We start from the raw sequence: 19,962 nt of genomic DNA on the forward strand, positions 1-19,962 counted from the left end.
CCGGGAGTGTGAGGACAGCGGGGGCTCACGAGCCTATGCTCCCCTGCAGACAGCATTTTCCATGGCAACGAAGATGCCTTCTACTGCAACTCCCACAACAGCCTGGACCTCGGCTACCTGAATGGCGCCATGACCAATGGCAGTGTGTGCAGCGTCCACAGCGTCACCTCCCTCAGCTGCTCCCAGAGCTTCGTGCAGGCATCACCTGTGTCCTCCAACCTCAGCATCCCCGGCAGTGACATCATGCGGGCTGACTACATCCCCAGCCACCGGCACAGCGCCATCATCGTGCCGTCCTACCGGCCGACCCCTGACTACGAGACCGTCATGCGCCAGATGAAGCGGGGCGTGTTGCCCCCCGACAGCCAGAGCCAGTCCCTGCGCAACCTCAACCTCATCAACACGCAGGCCTACAACCAGCCGGAGGAGCTGGTATACAGCCAGCCCGAGATGCGGGAGCGGCACCCCTGTGCTGTCCCCTACGGGCCCCCTGGGGGCTATGGCCACCGGCTGGTCGGCCCGCCCGAGCGTGGGGACCCTAGGCGCAGCACAGTGTCCAGCAGGCGAGGTGTCAGTGCCATCTCGCACACGGTGAGCACCCCGGAGCTGGCCAACATGCAACTACAGGGCACTCACCCCTGCAGTGCAGCCCACGTGTTCAAGAACTATCTCTTCCGGCCACCCCCCCCCTACCCCCGGCCCCGCCCCGCCACCAGCACCCCTGACCTGGCCAGCCACCGGCATAAGTATGTCAGTGGCAGCAGCCCCGACCTGGTGACCCGCAAGGTGCAGCTGTCGGTCAAGACCTTCCAGGAAGACAGTGCTCCGGTGGTGCATCAGTCCCTGCAGGAGGTCAGCGAGCCCCTGCCGGCCAGCAAGCCCCACGGGGCGATGGACAAGCGCCACAGCCTGGAGGTGATGAGCTGCATGGTGCGGGGCATGGAGGCCATGACCCTGAAGTCACTGCACCTGCCCATGGCCCGCTGCAGCGCGCTCCGGGAGCAGGGCCCCCCCGAGGCAGCCCTGGGTAGCCATGGAACGCCGCCCCCGCCTCGGCACCACCACCAGAAGACCTTCTCGGCAGCCACCATGCTGATCCACAGCAGTGACAGCGAGGAGGAGGAGGGCGCCCCCGCAGCCGTGGCCCCTGTCTCCACGCTCCGTGAGAAGATGGGGTACAGCGCCCAGCTACAAGCAGCCCTGGCACGCATCCCCAACAAGCCCCCCCCAGAGTATCCAGGCCCCCGGAAGAGTGTGAGCAATGGGGCGCTGCGGCAGGACCAGGGCAGCCTGCCTCCTGCTGCGGCCAGGGCCCAGGTGCTGAGGCTGGGCCCAGCCAAGGTGGCCAGTGTCGCTCGGGCCGACCAGCTGGCTGTCAACGGGTCGGCGCTGGGCCCGTCCATCTCAGAGCCCGACCTGACCAGCGTGAAGGAGCGGGTGAGGAAGGAGCCGGTGAGGGAGAGGCCAGTGTCTGAGATGTTCTCGCTGGAGGACAGCATCATAGAGCGGGAGATGATGATCAGGGTGAGTGTCCCCCATCCCAGGGCGCTGGGGCACGCACTGGGCTCCCCCTGCATCCCTCCACTCCTCCTTGCACCCTAAGAGGTGGGCTCGTTTTAGGACCCCCAGAACAGCTGTAACTTCAACTTGGCTTGGAGGGAGTTGGTTTCAGCTAGCTAACTGGCTGGGGCAGGGGCCCCAGGTTAAGCGGCCAAGCTCCCTGGTCTAGACACACTTGAAGAAGGTTCTGGGCCTGACATGTTCCACCTCATTTGGGTGATGCTTTCCAAGGCCAGCAGACCTTTTAGACAGGTGCTGTAGTTCTTCCAGCAGAGGGGACTGGGGTGCAGGGCCAGGAGGATGGGGGGGAGGGGCTTCCCAGCTTGGAAAATGTAATTCTTGGGTGGAAAGGGATTTTCAACATTTCCTTACCCCAGATCCTGGTAGAGAAACTCAGTGTTGAGGCCCTGTCAGCCGAGCATTCCTGGCCCCTGCAGACTTGGTTTTTATTGCTGCACATGTGGCACGTAGCCCCCACTTGGCCCTGGCGCTGGCCTCTGCATAGCACCTCCGGCATTACCGGAGAAGCCAGGGTCCCTCCATCCACGTCCCTCCCATCCCACCCACTTGGATGGCGGCGCAGAGCCGAGTCTGCCCTTTACTCAGCCAAAAACTGTCAGCACCATTCTGCTGCATCTTCCGCTGCGCTCTCCCCAAATCCTATGTACTTTAGAGTGCTGAGGCCACTATCTCAGGCTGAAACCTGTCCTTTCTCAGGGTCAGGAGGTCTCGGTGAGCCAAGGGCCAGGCAGGGTGGTCACTGGGCTGCAGTACTGAGGCCAGATGTTTTTCTCTCTGCAAGAAATTCCCAGACACTGTCCAAACCCCCTTGCCACGGCGGCTTCACACTTGCTGGAATGGCTGAGGACAGGCCTGTCTAGAATAGGAAAACGAGTGACATGAGCCACGTGGGGCTGGGAACAGGTGCTGTGAGGACTTCCCAGCTTGCCAGCACTCCTGGGTCCTTGTCTGTTGGGTGGGGACTCAGCTCTGCTGTCTCTGGGAGACAGCTCACTGCTGGGGACCCCCCCAAAGCCAGAGCAGGGAGGTAAAAAGGACAGATCAGATCTTTGCAATATTTGTTTTTTGTCTCTGGCAGTAAGTTGGTGGGGTGAGCGGGGCTAAGAGAAATAGTTTGTCACTGAGGTTTCATTTACCCCAGGAAGGACAGGCGAGTTGCCTTTGGCCTGAGGCCCGATTGGGTCACCTTGTAGAGCAGGTGGGCTAAAAGCAGAAGGAATCTGGGGAAGTGTCCCAGCATCATTTTTCAAAATGGTTGCTTTTCCAAATTTGGGGCCAAACTGAAACAGATTCCCAGGAAAGAGTTGAAGGGGAAAAAGAGTCACTCATGAGAATCAGGATACAAAATCCTCAGCATTTAGACCCAAACCATCCAGCTCTGCCTGGGAGGAGAGAGCAGGGAACTCTAAGAGAGCTGATCTCGGGGCTGAAGGTCTCAGGTGCCTTCACGGCTCACCTCTGAGAGGTCCCTCTGGTCCAGCTGATGTGTGAGCAGCCACTGAACTGAGCGTCCTGTTGCAGCCTCCCCTCAGCGTCCAGGCTCTGGCCTGGCTGGGCAACATGGTGCACACACACAGGGCGTGACCCCAGCCCCGCCACCACCGCTTTCTGTGTCATCTGCCTGCTCACGCCCCCGGGCAGTGACAGTCTAAGTGATGGGATAAGAAACACAAACCTGAAGGCTTAAGAAGAAAGCAGGAGTGAGTGTCTCCCCAACCAGGGCAGCAGGTGCATCTACAAGTCAGCATCGCTGCTGTTTGGATCTCACGTCTTAGACTAAAATCCCCGCTTGGTGATTGTCCCTTTGTCCTTCCGGACATGCCCCCCTCTCCCCAACATCACCCACCTGGCTGCTGGAAGTGCGTGTAGGGAGAACAGTCCATGCCTTGGTCAGGTTCAGGGCCGGAGCCAGTGGTGGACCTACTGACTAGGCCCTGGCCCACCGCTCTGGGCAGCCATGCAGGTGGCGATAGAGCTGCCATTGCCAGTGTCCCGGGCAGTTCATGTCTCTGCCCCCCACAGCCAGGCATGGCCAGGTGAGACTTGCCAAGGTCTCTGAGGGCCATGGTGCCCGTGCTTGGGACCCTCTGGACGCACCATGGAGGTCCATACCTGGGGGTGTCACCTGGAGGCCCAGGCCTTGGTGTGAGCAACTGCACTCAACTGTATTAGCTTTCACTTTGGGGCTGACACCCCAAGGACCCAAGGTTCGCTGTTGGATTGACACCCCTCGCTGTAGCCCCAGAACGGAAACCTGAGGTTTCTGTGCCCCATTTATGCTTCTGGATCTCAGCAACACAGTAACAGTTCAGCACCTTTTAACCTGCGAAGAGACCTTCCGCTGTGAGGGGCTTGGCTTATCCATGAAACTTCCCCTACTTGGTTTCCCAGAGAGGCCCCCTTCCCCAGACTGCCTCACGTGCCTGCGGCTTCTGTCATTCTGTGGCAGCGCGTACTTGTAAGGGGTCTTTGATTTATTTGTTCACCCATCCATCCCTCCATTTTTAAGAAATGCAAGTACAGGAGTCCTTGGAGTCCATGTACTTGGGGCGCAGTGGGGTTCCTGGGGGGCTGTGTCTGCATCCGTCTGCCGTCATGGCAAGCGTCTGCATTCCTTGGCTGGGGAGTTGCAGATTTGGGGAGATTAAAACACATTCCAGCATTCGGCAGGTATCGTAAACAATGAGAACATGCCTTTTCTTGCCACAAGAATCTGGAGAAGCAGAAGGTGGCGGGCCTGGAGGCTCAGAAGCGGCCGCTAATGTTGGCAGCGCTGAACGGGCTCTCTGTGGCGCGGGTCTCGGGCCGGGAAGACAGCCGAGGGGATGCCGCCCGGGCTCCTATGGACGAGCGGGTAAGCCCCATGCCTGTCAAGCCTGTGACTCACCCTGTGGCCCCAGGATTCCAAAGCATAATCGTGCCCAAACATGCCAGCCCTGGGACTTGTTGGATGAATTAATCCTTCCTTGTGAGAGCAGCCAGACCCGGTCGGTGCTGTGTGAGTCCAACTTTTCCGGCACTTGCTGCTGTTTTGCGGGGTTGCTGCAGTGATCTGTGTCTGAAAGGGGGCTTCCCCGGGGGCCTACGGGTTAGTCTTAGCGCTGTCACCCCAACAGCCTGCATTCCATTCCTGGACAGGGAGCTGACCCACAGGGCGCAGCAGACCTCTCCTGATGTTCCTGTCTCCCCACTGCTCCCCTCAGCAGTGTATTTCAGTGGATCCGCCTGTTCTGCTCCCCACTCTGTCTCTGGTGAATGCTCTCATCCCTGCATCTCTGGCCTGTACCCCAGTTCTTGTATGCATAAATAAATTTTTTAAAGAAGATTAAAAAAAGGCAGCCCTGCCCAGCCCCAGGCCTGGGCCAAGTCCTCTTCTCTGCCATGGTCTCCTGATCTACAGCGCAGGGGATGAAGCTGCTACCACTGCTCTCTAGGCTCTTGGTAGAGCTCCACATATTTGCAAGTGGTTGTTTCACCTGAGCATTATGGGATTCTTGTGCTGTGCTGTCCTCTGGCTTATAAACAAGGCTGGTTTATAAATGTTTGATTGATGCATTGTGGGAATTGGGTTTTGAAAGACAAGTGAAGCGACGTGCTTGTCCTCTGGGTGTTAGAGAGATGTCCCTGTGGATCCGGAAGGAACCTGTCCATGGGTAAGAAGTGGGTCGGGACACTTAACAGTGCTAGTCACACCAGGGTTTTAGATTTCTGCCAGGACAGATGAAGTCTTCAAATGTTGTTGGAGCCAGATGGGAGTTTAGAGGGTCATTTCACCCAATTAATACCATATTAGTGTCATTAACAGTTTGACCATGGGAAAAATGAAAGGAGGGGGAACTGTATCCTTATGGGTACAGAACCGTGGGCCAGTAGAATTTTCAGGTTTAGCTCAGTAAAAGCAGCTCCATGAGTGGCGAAAAGGTGTTTGGATAATACAGATTAACTAACACTATATCAGCTGGAATTTTAACGAATCTGTTAATACCAAATATAATGAGTGCTGAAGAATTTCAGTCCTATCCTGCTCATGGTATATTTGTTTAAGGTCTGAGCAAGAAGGAAATGGGTTATTGGGTCAGAGGAACGAGTTGTGTGCCTGCAGGCAGACTGAGGAACAAAGCCCTTGTTAATAACAGAGGTCGGGGATTTCGTTGGCGGTTTTCGATCAGATGACTCAGGGAGCTGAAGGTGACTTTCTGTTGCAGTTCAGAACCCTGAAGAAGAAGTTGGAGGAGGGAATGGTGTTCACAGAATATGAGCAAATCCCAAAGAAAAAGGCAAACGGCCTCTTCAGCACGGCTGCACTGCCCGAGAACACCGAGCGCAGCCGCAGCCGCGAGGTGGTGCCATACGAGGAGAACCGTGTGGAGCTGGCACCCACCAAGGAGAACAGCACAGGCTACATCAATGCCTCCCACATCAGGGTGAGGATGGGTGGGCTGGGGGGCTTGGGTGCTGCTTCTGGATGAAAATGCAGGGAGGAGAAAACACCCAGTGACAGACAGGTGTCTGGGCCACACCCCAGGCCCAGAGGGACAGTTCCTGAATGCCTGCACTGCCCTGGACCTGCTGGAAGGGCCAGGCCTCTCCTGCCAGGGCAGGGGGGAGGCGTCGAAAAATCCTCAGGTCAGCTGTTCTTCCTCATTACTGGGGCTTAACTTCTCTTCTGGATTATAGCGCTCCCTGAAGCCCCAGGGAAGACACGGGACTGTCCCTTGCCTCTGTGACTAGCACAGGATACCAGGCGCAGGCTCTGAGTGGCTGCCGTTGCTGGGTGTCTCGCCCCAGGCCTGGCTCTGTGTGGCTCCAGGAACTGCATGGGTGAGGCAGAACCCACAGAGGCGTGTCAACATTGAATCTTCCACGTCGACGAGGTTGTCCATTATTGGAGCCAGGACATTTGTGAATGTTTCAGATACTTCACCCTTCAGTATTTTGTGGACTTTGAAAGCCATCAGCTGAGCTCATGCTGGTCAACGTTACAGGCAGAGGTGTGCGAGCGTGCGTGCAAATATTTCTGAACTACTGGGTTGTCGGAAAAGACATGACTCATTTTCCAACAACCCAACAGCTTACCTTCCTCCATGTCCCTGCCACCAGAGCTTTCTTCAGTGTCACCATTCGCTCTGGCCTCTGGAGTGGGAGAGTTTATTCCTGCATTCATGAAAAGCACTCGATACAGGATGTTTTTAAATGATACGAGACTCATACTAATAGTCCCTTAAACCCTACAGCACAGTGTTATGAACCATTGTCATCTCAATAATAAACACACATACATATAGAACATACATTAATACAAAAAAAATTCAAAAGTAAAAAATTTTGAGACCATTCTAAAGTTACCCCAAAATTTTAAAGATAAAATAAAATCTGCCATGATTAGTCACCCCAGAGAGCTGCTTCTGGCTTTGTCCAACTTCTTGACCTGTTGCTTAGTTCCTTCCAGCTTCTGCAATAACAGCCAGTTGCTGGGGTGGGTCTGTCCGGCCAGTTCTGACAGAGGACAGGAGCGGTGTAAGTAGATGGGGCGGGGATTTGGTGCAGAAAGTGCAAAGTTATTTCCATATCAGAAAGTCAAAGAAATGGGAAGGGGCAGCCTTATGGGTCACATTGCTTATTTTCTTCTTATTGGCTTGAGAGTGAGCACTGAGACAAGGCCAAGTGACCCCAGTGGCCCCAAGCAAGCTGGCGATGGCGGCTCCTGCGGCCAGGATCTGGAACGTGCTTGAGCCTGGTCACAGCCACACAGCTGCTGCGTGATGGTGACATCACTGTGCCCACTGTCCTCTCCCTAGGGTCGTGTCTCCTTCACCATGTTCCGTCAGCCCTGCCTCATGGCGCTGCTGGCAGAAGCTGCCCCTCCAGTGGCCGCTGGTCCCTGCAGATCCAGGCGCGTTTCACAGGCCCTGCACTTGCAGAAGCTTGTCCGGCGCTTTGGGAGGAGGGTTGAGTGTCTGCCAGTGCTGGGCCCTGGGTTCCAAGCAGCCGTTAGCACAGAAAGGAGATTTATTTGCTCCAGAGGTGGAATCGCATCTGTGTAATCTACCTCGGTAGCACTGGCTGTCGGTATTTGATGGAGTTTTTAATACTCTCATGTCAATACTTGGATTGTGCCGAAGGCCCCAGGCAGCAGCATCCTCGGCAAGTGTTCGTGGTTCCTGTAGGTTGGGTGCCAGAGAGGCTGATGTTGAAAATACAATTCCATGGTCAAGCCAGACTCCCAGCCCGCAAGCATATGACTAGAGTTCTCTCCCGCCAGCACCTTGAAAATGGATTTTGCTTGCCAGCATTGATCTAAACGTTTCTTGTGTAATGAGACAATAACAGACGTTGTTTTGTTTGCATTGAGTGAATGTATGGTTTCATAAAATCAATGAGGGGGAAAGTTTCAACCCATCATTGCTTCATTTTCCAGAACTCTCTGAGGTCTGCACTGGTGGTGTGCAAAGGGGCCTGGCTTTGTGTGTTCAGGCACAGGGGTGAAGGAACCCCAAGAAGGCCCACAGTCAGTGAGGGCGTGGACTGCAGCCTCGGCCACTGCTTCATGGCGATCCTCCACTGGGCAGTGCCCTCTGGCAGCCTCAGCCGCATGCCATGGTTTATCCTGCGCCACCACCTGCTGTTTGGTCAGCTCTGTAGCTGGCTAAGTTCCTATTGACCCCCTATTAGTACTCACAATACCTCCACAGTAGGGGGTGTCACAGAGTCACAGGCTCGGGAGGCGTAGGACACACTTCACATCAGACACTGCTGCAAAGCCCTGATATTCCGTGGCCAATGTTATTGTGTTTAAAAGATGTCATAGACCCATTTCACAGATGAGTCTCAACACAGCATTTGGGAGTGAGGGCGCAGGAGGCTGAGGTGTTTCTGGAACTGTGTGGTCTGCAGTGCAACTCGTGTCTGTTTGCAACAGCTGGATGTGCAGACAACCTCTGCCGGAGATGTGGCCACAGCGTGGAGAAAGACAAGATGCCACCATTCACGCGAAATGGAAGGTGTCTGGCAGTGACGTGTAGCCAAGCAAGTCAGGATGACAAAGCCAAAGACTGGACATTTACGTGGTAGACAATTTGACACAGTAAAATTCTTAGAGAAATTAGTGGACATTAATAAACTCAGTGAGGGCTGAGGTTGAAGAAGGGCCGGGGGCAAAGGGGCAATGGGAGGGTGTTGGGGAAAAAATAAAAAATAAGAACAAATACTATTTTGGTACAAATAAACGAGGTTCCGGACAGTATCTGTGTCATGCCGTACATGTGTCTGTGCATGTATGTGTGCGCACACGCGGGTCCTTACTGTGTACTGTGCACATAGCTGCTGTGGGTGTTGGACCCGAGACACTGGGCATGTTTCAGAAGGCCTGAGTGGTGAAGACTGTCCATCTGAGTGTGCCCCTGGCTATGTCAGGTCTCAGGGGTTTGATGATGGCCCCTGCCCACGAGGCCCTTGCTTTGCCCAGGCTGGGTGGCCTGGTCTTGATCAAGGGGAGCCTGCTCTGGTGCGCCACTCACTGGTGCTGTCCTTGGTTGCAGGTGGTGGTTGGCGGGGCAGAGTGGCACTACATCGCCACCCAGGGGCCCCTGCCGCACACGTGCCACGACTTCTGGCAGATGGTGTGGGAGCAGGGAGCCAACGTGATTGCCATGGTGACGGCAGAGGAGGTAAGGGGTGTGGCCAGTGGCCCTTGCTTGGGTGTGGGCGGGCCGTGGTGTCCAGGTGGGTGGCCCTGCTTCCCTCCTGCAGCGCCCCTGGCCTGGCACTTCCCGGGCCTGTTCTGTCTCCGTCTAACCTCACTGCACAGACTGGGATCATGTCCAAAGATACCATCTGGTTCCGTCCCCCATTCATCCAGATTTCAGCTCTTCCTCTGGACTGAAAGTGTCCTGAACTAAAGGGGAGCAGAAAGACCTGCTTTTTTGCCCACCAACTTACTTTCTTTTGCCAAGCAAGCGATTGGAGAACCCTGGGGCGAGTTGGCTCACATGCTGGTGCTTGTCAGCTTGGGGGGCCAGAAGCCTGCTCCTGGGGCTCTGTTCTTTGAGGAAGAAAGTGTCTTTTCCTTCCTTGCCAAGTCCGGCACCATTTTTTGTTGTAACTGAAGAGTCTGTGTGGGCTCTGGGCCTGGCATCTCGGCCTGCACCTTGTTCGCTTCTGGGGAAGAAACCTTGTCTTACTACGTCCTCAACTCTCACTCGACCCTCTTCTGGGGTCAGTTGAGGGCCTGGCTTCCGCTGTCTTTCCTGACAGTAGGGGTCACATATGTCCTTCCTGACAATCTCAAGGTGAGGGAGTGATGAGAATTGGGAAGGGCTTGTTCCCTCTGGTGGTGGTCTGGCAGGTTTGTGAGAACAGCCCAGGGCACGGCTGTGGTGGCGTACACCAGTGTGTGGGGCCACTGTGCGTCTCTGCACTGGCCTTTGCACAAACAGTAACTTCTCCGTGAGACCTCACGACATCTCCTGAGGGAGCCACTCTACTTCCTGGGTGTGCCAAGCTCGGGCTGCAGACAGGCCAGCCAGGCAGAGCCCTGCCACAGGGAGCTGGGTCCTCTGGGAGGCTCAGTGACGGGTAGGAAGGAAACTCCGAGAGGGGTGTGTGCTGGGGGAGGGCGGGGAGCAGGGGGGCCATGGAGGAGCGTGCAGCAGCTGCCCCCCAGCAGTTGCCTTCAAGCTGAAAACTAAGTGGCTAAAGGCCATTCTTTCATACAGAGAGTAAAGCCCGGGGCTCCACGAATAAGAGGGGTGGCGAGTTTCTAGCTGGAGAAGGCTCACTGATTCAGGGCAAGGTTATCTGCATTGCTCCATCACATGGTGCTTTATTGGGGAGCCTAGTCCAGGAATCCCCAAAGAGCCAGTCCCCGGTGCTGGCCACTTACTTGCAAGCAGAGTCTGTCCATTCACATTTCTCCTGTCCCCACCCACTGCTCTGCTGGCCTCCCCAGCCACTCTCTGCTTCAGCCATTCCAAATTGGGGAAAAGTAGAAAAAAAAGAAAAGAGACCCCATTTAGTAAGTGTCCAAGCGCACATGCCTCATCCTTGGGAAAGACTGTGTGACCTTTAGGGAGGGGGAATGTGTCACCTGTCAGTGTGGCGATCAGCAGCCTTGGCCAAGGGCAGGACCCGGGATGAGCACCCACTGCAGCTGACACTCCCCATCACTTGCGTGGGCTTCCCGGTGCCATGCAGGGACAGCTACACCCTCTCCCAGCTGCGTGGCCCTGGTCATCTCCACTCCCCTGCCCAAGCCTGAGACCCTTCTACTCTGGACCCCACCCAGACTGTGGCTGGGCCTGCACTTGGCACCAGCTCTTCTCAGTTTTCCACTGATGCAGCTGCCACTGTACACCTTGCTGCTGGGCTTGGCTCAGCCCTGTGACAGCTCAGGTCAGCGCTCCCCTGTGGCTCCTAGGTAACTCGGGTGTTGTCTGCATTTTCCTTCATCCTCAGATTTTAAGACAAAAGTGGCTAAGGGCTTCCCCAGTGCTGACTTTTTCCAATTTTGCTTTTGTGCGTGATTCAGGAGAGCGGACGCACCAAGAGCCACAGGTACTGGCCCAAACTGGGTTCCAAGCACAGCTCAGCCACCTACGGCAAGTTCAAGGTCACCACCAAGTTCCGCACGGATTCTGGTTGCTATGCAACCACAGGCCTGAAGGTCAAGCACCTGTTGTCTGGACAGGAGAGGACAGTATGGCACTTGCAGTACACAGACTGGCCTGACCACGGCTGCCCTGAGGACATCCAGGGGTTTCTATGTAAGTTTTCTCTTCCCTGTTGGGTCTCATAGCTGCATCGGTGGCCCCATTAGGAGAGGAAGTGGGCAGAGGCCAAAGTGTTATAACCTGTTAGTCGCTGCCCCTTCCCTCCCCCGTGGAGTGGAGAATACATGTCCATTCTCACATTCTCGTCACTGTGTGCGTCGGCTGAAGCTGTGGTGAGCTGATGCTGCTCTCTGACACCGGCTTCCAGCTGCCGGTTAGTAAGTCCCTCTTCTGAAATGCGCTCCACCTGTCTGGGCCTCGGGAGCTGGTGATGCCAGACAGCCAGAGCACCAGAGCTGTTCCCCCCACGGCTGCATCTCCTCACGGCATGCATCTGGTGGGGGAGGTGTGGCTGCTGGGATAGGACCAGCTCCCAGAAGTGGGTGGAGGCAAGGACTGTGTGGCTCCAAATGCCTCTGAATAGGGTGCTTAGAGGTGGTGACTTTGTTACAGGGCAGGGTGAGGGGCACCCCAGAACCCCCAAACCTGCCTGTTTTAAATAAGCACTGCTATCCGCTGCGTCAAGACAAAATATACTCTAGTGCGTAAAATCTTCAATGGAAAGAGACTTTAATACAATTAGTGTGCAATGCAGAAAAGGGGAAGAATAAAGTTTCCTAATCAAGGACCCGAAGTTGCCCATCCCCTCGTGGGTCAAAGTCTAGCCAAGCGGGCGTCGCCCAAAGCAGGGCCACTGAGGCCTGCAATCCTGTCATATGGCTAAGGCCCCTCCTGGTGGGGACCCGTAGGAAAGGGGAGAAGAGCCCAGAGAAATCTGGAAGGAAAAGAGCAAAATAAAAATCAGTATTTTATTTATTTTAATTTTTTTAAAGATTTATTTATGCATACAAGAACTGGGGTGTAGGCCAGAGATGCAGGAGCTGAGAGGATTCACCGGAGACAGAGTGGGGAACAGAAAAGGCAGATTGACTGAAATACACTGCTGAGGGGAGCAGCAGGTGTGACCGGAGAGGTCTGCTGCGCCACGTGGGTAGCTCCCTGGCTGGCGGGGGGAATGAAACTCGTGCTGCAGTGGCTGCAGAGAGCTTTATAGGTTGCGTCTTAACCTCTTGCGCCACCAGGGAGGCCCCCAAAATCAGTATTTTAAAAGCTGCCATGTCACCTCCCCATGGGTCTCTCACCCACGAGTATTCTAACCGTCCAGGCCCAAGACATTAGTGCAGCTTCTTCCCATGTCTCTGCCCCCTGTGCCTCCTCCAGGCTCCTCCTGCTCCCCATTCTTTCCCTTCCTTCCCCAGGCTCCTCTCCAGGTTCTCTCTGCTCAGCTCCACCTTCCCTTGGGTCGGGCTGGGAGCCTGGCACCTCCCCTTTCTCTGGGGACCGCCTGCTACAATGTCACATTACATGTACTCTACAATAAAGGCGCACAGAGCACAGGCCGCCTTTTTTTAAAAGCTTACTTGTAATTTCTCCTGGAGGCTTTATCTCATCAGCCCGGAATTTCTCCACCTCAGGGGACAAGTCCAGCTGTTCTCACTGAGAGTAATCTCATGAGTTATTGAAAACACCCTGTGGGTTTTGAATCTATTCATGTAGGTTTGTTTTAGGTTCTCTTAGGCCAGTTCATCCAGGTCATGTGTGGCACTTGGTAGGAAAGGCTGGGCCTGCTGGCCTCTGGGAACTGAGGCCGGAGACTCTGGTTCTAGCAGTATTGGTGGTCTCCTGAGAAAGACAGGCAGTGACCCCATCCAAGGCGTGTCTGACAAGGTGTCTGCCTTCCGTTGGTGGTATCCTGGGTGACACACACACACACACACACACCCCACCACCCCCACCACCCCCACTCCATGTCCTGCCCCCGCAGGGAGCCCCATTCCTTCCTAACCTGCCCAGGCAGCTGGGCTCCCTGCAGATTTGCAGCTGCTTTGCCTTTGGCTCGCTGCTGCAGGTATTTCATTTCCCAGGAAAATGACAATGGTCTTGAGGCCTGGAGTGCTTCCTGGGGGGAGTCAGAAGTGGACAGACCCAGGCAGGTCTGGAGCAGCCGAGGGGTGGTCGGGGCACACAGCAGTTACCTGAGGCTTGGAATATTAGCAAGGAGGCCGTGTTCTTGCTGCAGAACAGGGGTCTTTTTATCCCTCTGGTCCTCTGCTGTTAACTGATTTATTCTGATGTTCTCCAAGTCTCAGAACTAGAAACGGGAAGCTTAGACAGCTTTGATGATCGGCTGGCAGCTCTAGTAGAAGGTTAAGTTTACAAGGTGGTTAGAATTCGTTAGAATCTTTCCAATCAGGACCAATTTAAGGAAGGTCAGTGTAAAGTAGTGAAAATACAGAGGCTACTGTTAAACAATGTGTTTAATATAAACTTCTAAGGACCTCAGAACAGGAGAGCTGAGCACGGTCTTAGAAATGCTGGCCACTAGGACCTTGTTTCAGATTTTTTTCCACTTTTATATGGGATGATGATGCAGAAGGTGGAGCCAGGCCCCCTCTGCTCCCAGGACCGCTCCTGTCACAGCTTCTGGGATCAATCCTTGTCACCGAAAAGTTTGGCCCTTGCTTCTCTGTCCTGAGGCCCTCCCCCACTCCCCCAGGTCGAGTCGCTGTGACCACAACTCCCTTTACTTCTCAGATTCATGGCAAGAAAAACCTTGTCCCCTGTCAGATGAGATATCCATTCGCCTCGTTTCTTTTCTCCTTGCAGAAAACTTGGGGACGAAATTCCAGGCATGTCTTTAGGGTGTGTGGATCCCCAAGAGCAGAGCCTCCGGCTCGAGTCTCAGCCCACCTCCTACCCCCTTTTTGGTTCTGTGCTGCTGGTGGTAGCAGGTCCTGGTTTATTTTGGTAAACTACTTCAGGTTACTTCGTAATTTGGTAAGGTCAGGAAGGAAAATGGGTGCTTATTGTGTGTCAACAGTCACTTTAAAATGACTAAAATGGCTTGTGCACTTTTTTGCAATTTGAGCATTTTCCCTGCAGCTGGTGGACATCACCGAATTAGGGCGAAGCTTCTGGGAATTGAAAGGGTCAATCTGTTGCTCCCTGAGCTGGCTGCTGCTGACCTCAGCCACTGCTCGACTTTCACCAGTTTTTGGACTGTTCTAGATTGCATCAAAAGGGTTTTTCCCTGTTTTCATGGTCATGGAAAAGTCATCGAGGCTGCCTTGCTGCAGTGCCTCATTCTGCCTGCCGGAGCGGGGTGGGTGTCGAGTCCTGAAGGGCCCTGCTGGGCTGGGCAGATGTTAGCAGGGCGGGGGCAGTTGGCAACCCACTGTCCTATGCACATGCGGCCTCCCAGGGGACTCAGTCTGAGCCCCCGACAACCACATGCCACCAAAGGCAGGCTCCCAAAGTCTATTTTAAAATCTGAAACCGCACAATGTCAAGCCTCGGTTGACATTCACTCACTTGCAAAGGGGAGGAAAAGGGGCAGATGGAGGCTCCCCCCATGGAAATCGGCTCCAGCAGGCAGGCATTTCAAGGGGACCTAAGCTTGCTTTCTGATCTTGCTCTGCTGATAGCAGGAATTGCTGTAAGTAATGTCGAGAATCATCTGCTTGGGGGACTCGGGGATTTGCAGAGGGGAAAACAGAATTTAATTTTTAAAAAAGAACTAGTTAATTTAAAGAACAAATTCTCCCACAAACTGATGGCTTCCCAGCTGGTAATTCCTGGATCCAGGACCGTATGGTGGGTACCAGCCAAATAATTAGTGTCTTGTAAGAACCGTAAATTATTGTCCAAAAAAACTCTGCATCCGCTGGCTCCCCCTGCTTGTGTGCAGACCCGCCACTCAGGTGATGGGATTTGCATTTTGCTTGCAGCCTACTTGGAGGAGATCCAGTCGGTCCGTCGCCATACCAACAGCATGCTGGAGGAGGCTGGGCACTGTGCCCCACCCGTCATTGTGCACTGCAGCGCCGGTGTGGGCAGAACCGGCGTGGTCATCCTGTCCGAGCTCATGATTTACTGCCTGGAGCACAACGAAGTGAGTCCCGGCTCCTCCGAGTCCTGGGGCGAGACCCCACCAAGGCCAGACCCTTCTGTGTCCCCCATTGCCAGGACTTCTGTTTCTCTCTCCTGAGAGAGTTTTCCAGACCTGCGACTTTAGTTGCACTCTGATCTTATTTACCTTTAACCTTCCCACGGTTCCTCATCCATCCCCAGAGCAAACAGAAGAGGGAGATAGGAGGGGAACAATGGAGAACCTGACCTTGCGCAGCTCCTTCCAGTGCTGGTGGTGCTGGTGGACACAGGGGTCCATTCTGGCTTGTCTGGGAGGCAGCAGACCGTCTTGCACTGCTAGGACCTGTTTTGGCCCAAACCCTGCATGTCCGTGTGTATATTTTGAAAGTGGCTTTCATACTTCAGAGGAAGGTTTATGTGTGTGTAGAACTGGGGTGTAGGCTAGAAGTTGGGGGGCTGAAAGGATTCGAATCACTAGAGACAGAATGGAGAGCAGAATAGGCGGATCCACTGAAATCCACTGCTGAGGGGAGCAGCGGGGAGAAAGGAGAGGTCTGCTGTGCCCTGTAGGTGGCTCCCTGGCCAGGATCGAACTCAGACCACAGTGGTGACAGTGCTGAGACTTAACCCCTAGGCCCTCAGGAAGGCCCCAGAGGGAAGTTTTTCATGTGGGGCTGGCTTGCCCCGCCTGGACTGGGCACGGCAGTGTACCCAGGTGAGTGCACAGGACTGCATGCCCCTTACCTGCTGCAGGTCAGGGACTTCCACTGAGGGGCTTTTGATCTCATGGAGGTAAGACAGTTGAAAGCTGTGGAACAATCCTTCTAACTTCTTTTTACCTCAGCTTGAGGGATTTTAAGTGGTGCTCACTTTTCTTGTGGTCCTCCTGGCACATGTCCAAAGGGGGAAACTGGCCCAGAACACATGAGTGACTTGCCCAGGGCCACACACTGTTAAACAGTGGAGCCTGGCTGAGAAGGGAGTACTCCCTGCTGGCCTAGAGCTGCTGCTGGTCTTTACTCCAAATACCAAGTGTCATCTGGTTCTTGTTCAGTTTCCAAATTATACAAACCTCGGGGAATCAGAGGACACTTCTGAAGAGGGTTGGTAGCTTTTAATTAGGGAATGTCGGCATGCATGTGTGTTCTGTGTAGGGACGGTTAACAATATTTGTGTTTACTCTGTAGCCTCAGGGTTTGAAAAGCAGATAAAATATTACCCCACAAAGCTTCACATATTGAAACTACAGGAAAATAAGAAACGCCTACATTCAAACACATTGAAAGGATTTTTAAACTCCCTGCCTATAAACTGCTAATCTTGGAAACTTGCAGCATGCACGAGAGACTGTGCTGCTGAACGTAGGTGACACCCCCACCCTGCCTTGCCCCAGGTGGAGGGTGAGCAGCAGCCTGATAGTTTCCTCCTCCTTGAACCAGCTGAGTCACAAATTCCATCATCTTCCAGGAGTTTTTACCTTTGTGTCTCACGTGAGATTTCTTGTTTGCCTCCCTCACTGCTGCAGTCTCTGAAGTGTCACGTAGAGCAGGTGCCCTGCCTCTGGGTGGGGGGTCTGTCCATCCTGCACAGTGGACAGAGACAGAGTGGAACTGTTTGCCCTGATGGTTCCAGGAAGGAAGCTGAGCCCCCCCCCCCATTTATTTCTCTGCCAGGTCCCCTTTCCCCACGCGTTCTTCCTCTGGCACCCCCCCACCCCCACCCCCGCCCTCCTTTTCGGCTTGAGATGCTCTCCTGAGGTCCTGTGTAATGCGCATTTCTGGCCCAGCAGAGTGTGGTGGGTCCTGGAGCCTTGTGTCCAGGTAGGCCTGCTGGGCCAAGCCAGTGGGTTTTCCTCAGGGTCTACTCATGTGCCAGCGCAGCTTTTGCTGGAAAGTGGTCAGCCCGAAGGGACTTCTGTTCCCACTTGACACTCAGAGATAGCGAGGTGACTCATGTCTTCCCTCTGAGCACAGATACAGCCACTGCACTGCTTCCTGGAATGGCTGGTGGTAGATGGTTTGGGAGAAAAACACTCTCTGCTTTGTTCTGAGGCTGCTCTGGGCCCAGCGGGGTGGGTTCAGACCCTTGTTTTGTCAGAAGAGTGGTTCTTTGGTTTGGTGTGTTGGCATCTTAAAGTTTTGATAAAGAGGAAGCTGTAGGCCCTATTCTCCCGTTCTGCCTCCCCTGCCTTCTTGCCTTGGCTTCTGGACTCCCCGCTCTGTATTTTCAGCCTGCAGTTCATGCCATTTGCATTTAGTCTGGGAATTGACTTATTTTTCTGGAACAAGGTGAGGTCAGGTAGCTGCGAGGTGGGGACGGTGACGCCCTAGGTAGCTAAGCCACACCGCCCCGCGCCCGCGCCCGCCCCCCCCCCCCCAGGACTGGTGCTTTTACCTGTATATTTTTTAGGAATGTGCCGGCCTGACAGCCTCCAGGTCCCCTCTCGGCCACCGGGATTTCACTCTGTGTCAGATGAGTCTTGGTGTTTTCTGGTGCAGGAGTGAGAGGTGTTGATTTGCTGCTTTTCTGAATAAGTGGAGCTTCCTGTGTACAGGATGGGAGGGGCCTTTTACATTCTGCCTGAGTCCTGGGCAGGACAGGTGTACGACACCTGCTGGAGGGAATCGTCCAGTGTCCTGGACACTCTCCTTGGAAAACAGCCTGTGGCTGGTCATACACTGTCCTTGGGACAGTCCCAAGATGGGGAAGATAGTGATGGGGTTGGGGGTGGAGGAGCTGCAGGGGAGGGATTTGGGGAGGTAGTGGGAGTGATGCTGACAAGGATAACAATAAAAATATAACATTTCAGTCTGCATTCAGCATGGACCACATGTCAGGCTATTCCAGAGCTTTCCCCACAAGTAGTCTCACCACTTGAGTAGCCCTTGAGGGGTCGTCAATCCCCTTGTGCAACCGAAGAGAAACCGAGGCACAGATGAGGGGCTGCACCCGTCATCTGTGCCTCGGTTGCTCAAGGAAGTGTAAGAGGGTTAGCCCAGGGGGCCTGCCAGTTGGGGTGAGGGAGCTGAGAGGCTGGAGGGCTGGACTATGACCCCTGCTCTAGCAGCTTGGTCTGCACTGAAACCTGAGCCTGGTGGTTCAGCCGGCCCTGTGCTCTCTCCCAGGCCTGTGGGGTGGCGAGAGGGTGCCCCCTGGGGAAGAGTAGGAGGGGCCCCAGGGAGGCGCCTGCCCAGCCTCTGTGCGTCCTCTCTCTCCCGCAGAAGGTGGAGGTGCCCGTGATGCTGAGGGCTCTCCGGGAGCAGAGGATGTTCATGATCCAGACCAGCACCCAGTACAAGTTCGTCTACCAGGTCCTCGTCCAGTTCCTCCAAAACTCCAGACTCGTTTAACCTCCGACCCAGCTGCTGAAGAGCCACTGGCTGCATCTGGCAGATGGGAGGCACCCCAGACAATGTCTGCCCCCCTGGGGCGCGGACGGCTGCGCAGGCAGGCATGGGTCCCAGACACAGGAGCCCTGGCCTTTCACCACCATCATGTATTATTTTATATGAGATAATTTATTTTTCCCCCTTTAGGGTACCTTTTGTGAACCACTGTCATGCCGTCCTCACAAGAATACACAGTTTTCATTTGGACCCCATTTTGACTGATCTGCATGTGTCAGTAGGGAAGGTGGCCTGGGGGTGCTGTTCGGGGCAGAGGCACAAGGGAACCCAGGCAAATTTGTAATCTGGCCTGAAATTGACCAGCCTAATTGCTCTATGTCCAAACCAAAGATAGCAAGAAAGTGAATTCTCCCTAGGTGCAGAGGAGCTGATACCCTTCTCTAAGGAGAAAAGCAGGGTGCTCTTGTATCAAGGGACTGTGGACAGGCGTCCCTTTCCCCTCCCCACCCCCACACTCAGCAGTCTCTCTCCTGCCAGGTTTGAGTTAATGATGCAGCAGCAGAAGCAACGGTTCCTCGGGGTCAGTCACGCCATGGCCCGGGGGATGGGATACTTCCTTGTCCCTCACCAGCACCCCTTATTCTGGTCCAAGAGACTGCGTTTCCCCACTGGGGCTGAACCCTTGAGCTGTGCTGCTCCTCCCTTTGCACAGAGGGCCCCAGGCTGGCAGGCAGGGAGGCCCTGGGGCAGCCATCTGTGCACTGGACCTCTGGCCCCATTCAGAGACCATGGGCCCCTGGGCGGGGAGGGAGCTGGGCCGGACCTGTGTCTGGTTTCAGTCTGGCGTGGTGCTCAGCGGGGCCTGGGGGAGACCCTGGGGGCGCAGGTCTCTGCTTCACTCACAGTCTTTGGAATGGCCATGAAGGGGCCACTGGGGAAGCTCCTCCTGGGATGGCTTGGCCCTGGGGCCGGGAGCCCATCACTGTGGCCATGTGTGTCCCATTCCAGGCTGTGGCCTGTGGCAGAGCTGAGCACAGCAAGACCCGAGGCCAAACCAGCTGTGATGAGGGAAGTGGATGGCTCAGGCCCTTTGCCCCTGTGCCCCGCACATTCACACCACTTGTGGGGTCCTCTGCCCTCGGGGTGGAGGCTGTGCTCCTCCTCGTGCTCTCGGCTCAGGTGGTGAGGTCTCAGGCTTTCCCACCCACGCCGGTGGCACGTGTTCCTCTTGCTGAATTCTGGAGCTGTTCCCGCTCCTCCAGCGTGTCGTGAATGGGGTTGGGTCCTGAGGCCCGACCTCCGCAGGTGTCTATCACCTCCGCGGGCGTTTTTCTTTT

General features: G+C 55.0%; 1 protein-coding gene across 1 annotated transcript in view; it reads left to right on the forward strand.

The window, feature by feature from the left end:
• PTPN14 (protein tyrosine phosphatase non-receptor type 14) overlaps positions 1-18,628 on the forward strand; it is a gene marked incomplete at both ends in the record, with an annotated part of 71,256 nt that extends 52,628 nt beyond the window's left edge. The window contains 7 exons of the mRNA XM_084245495.1: positions 50-1,524; positions 4,292-4,435; positions 5,787-6,005; positions 9,120-9,248; positions 11,108-11,342; positions 15,137-15,300; positions 18,500-18,628. Of these exons, the coding sequence (XP_084101621.1) occupies positions 50-1,524; positions 4,292-4,435; positions 5,787-6,005; positions 9,120-9,248; positions 11,108-11,342; positions 15,137-15,300; positions 18,500-18,628 (2,495 nt within the window). The remainder of the gene's footprint in view (positions 1-49; positions 1,525-4,291; positions 4,436-5,786; positions 6,006-9,119; positions 9,249-11,107; positions 11,343-15,136; positions 15,301-18,499) is intronic.
• Positions 18,629-19,962: the final 1,334 nt, after the last annotated feature.

Source organism: Talpa europaea (genome assembly GCF_964194135.1).
Source record: "Talpa europaea genome assembly, chromosome: 10".
NCBI classification, from domain to species: Eukaryota; Metazoa; Chordata; class Mammalia; order Eulipotyphla; family Talpidae; genus Talpa; species Talpa europaea.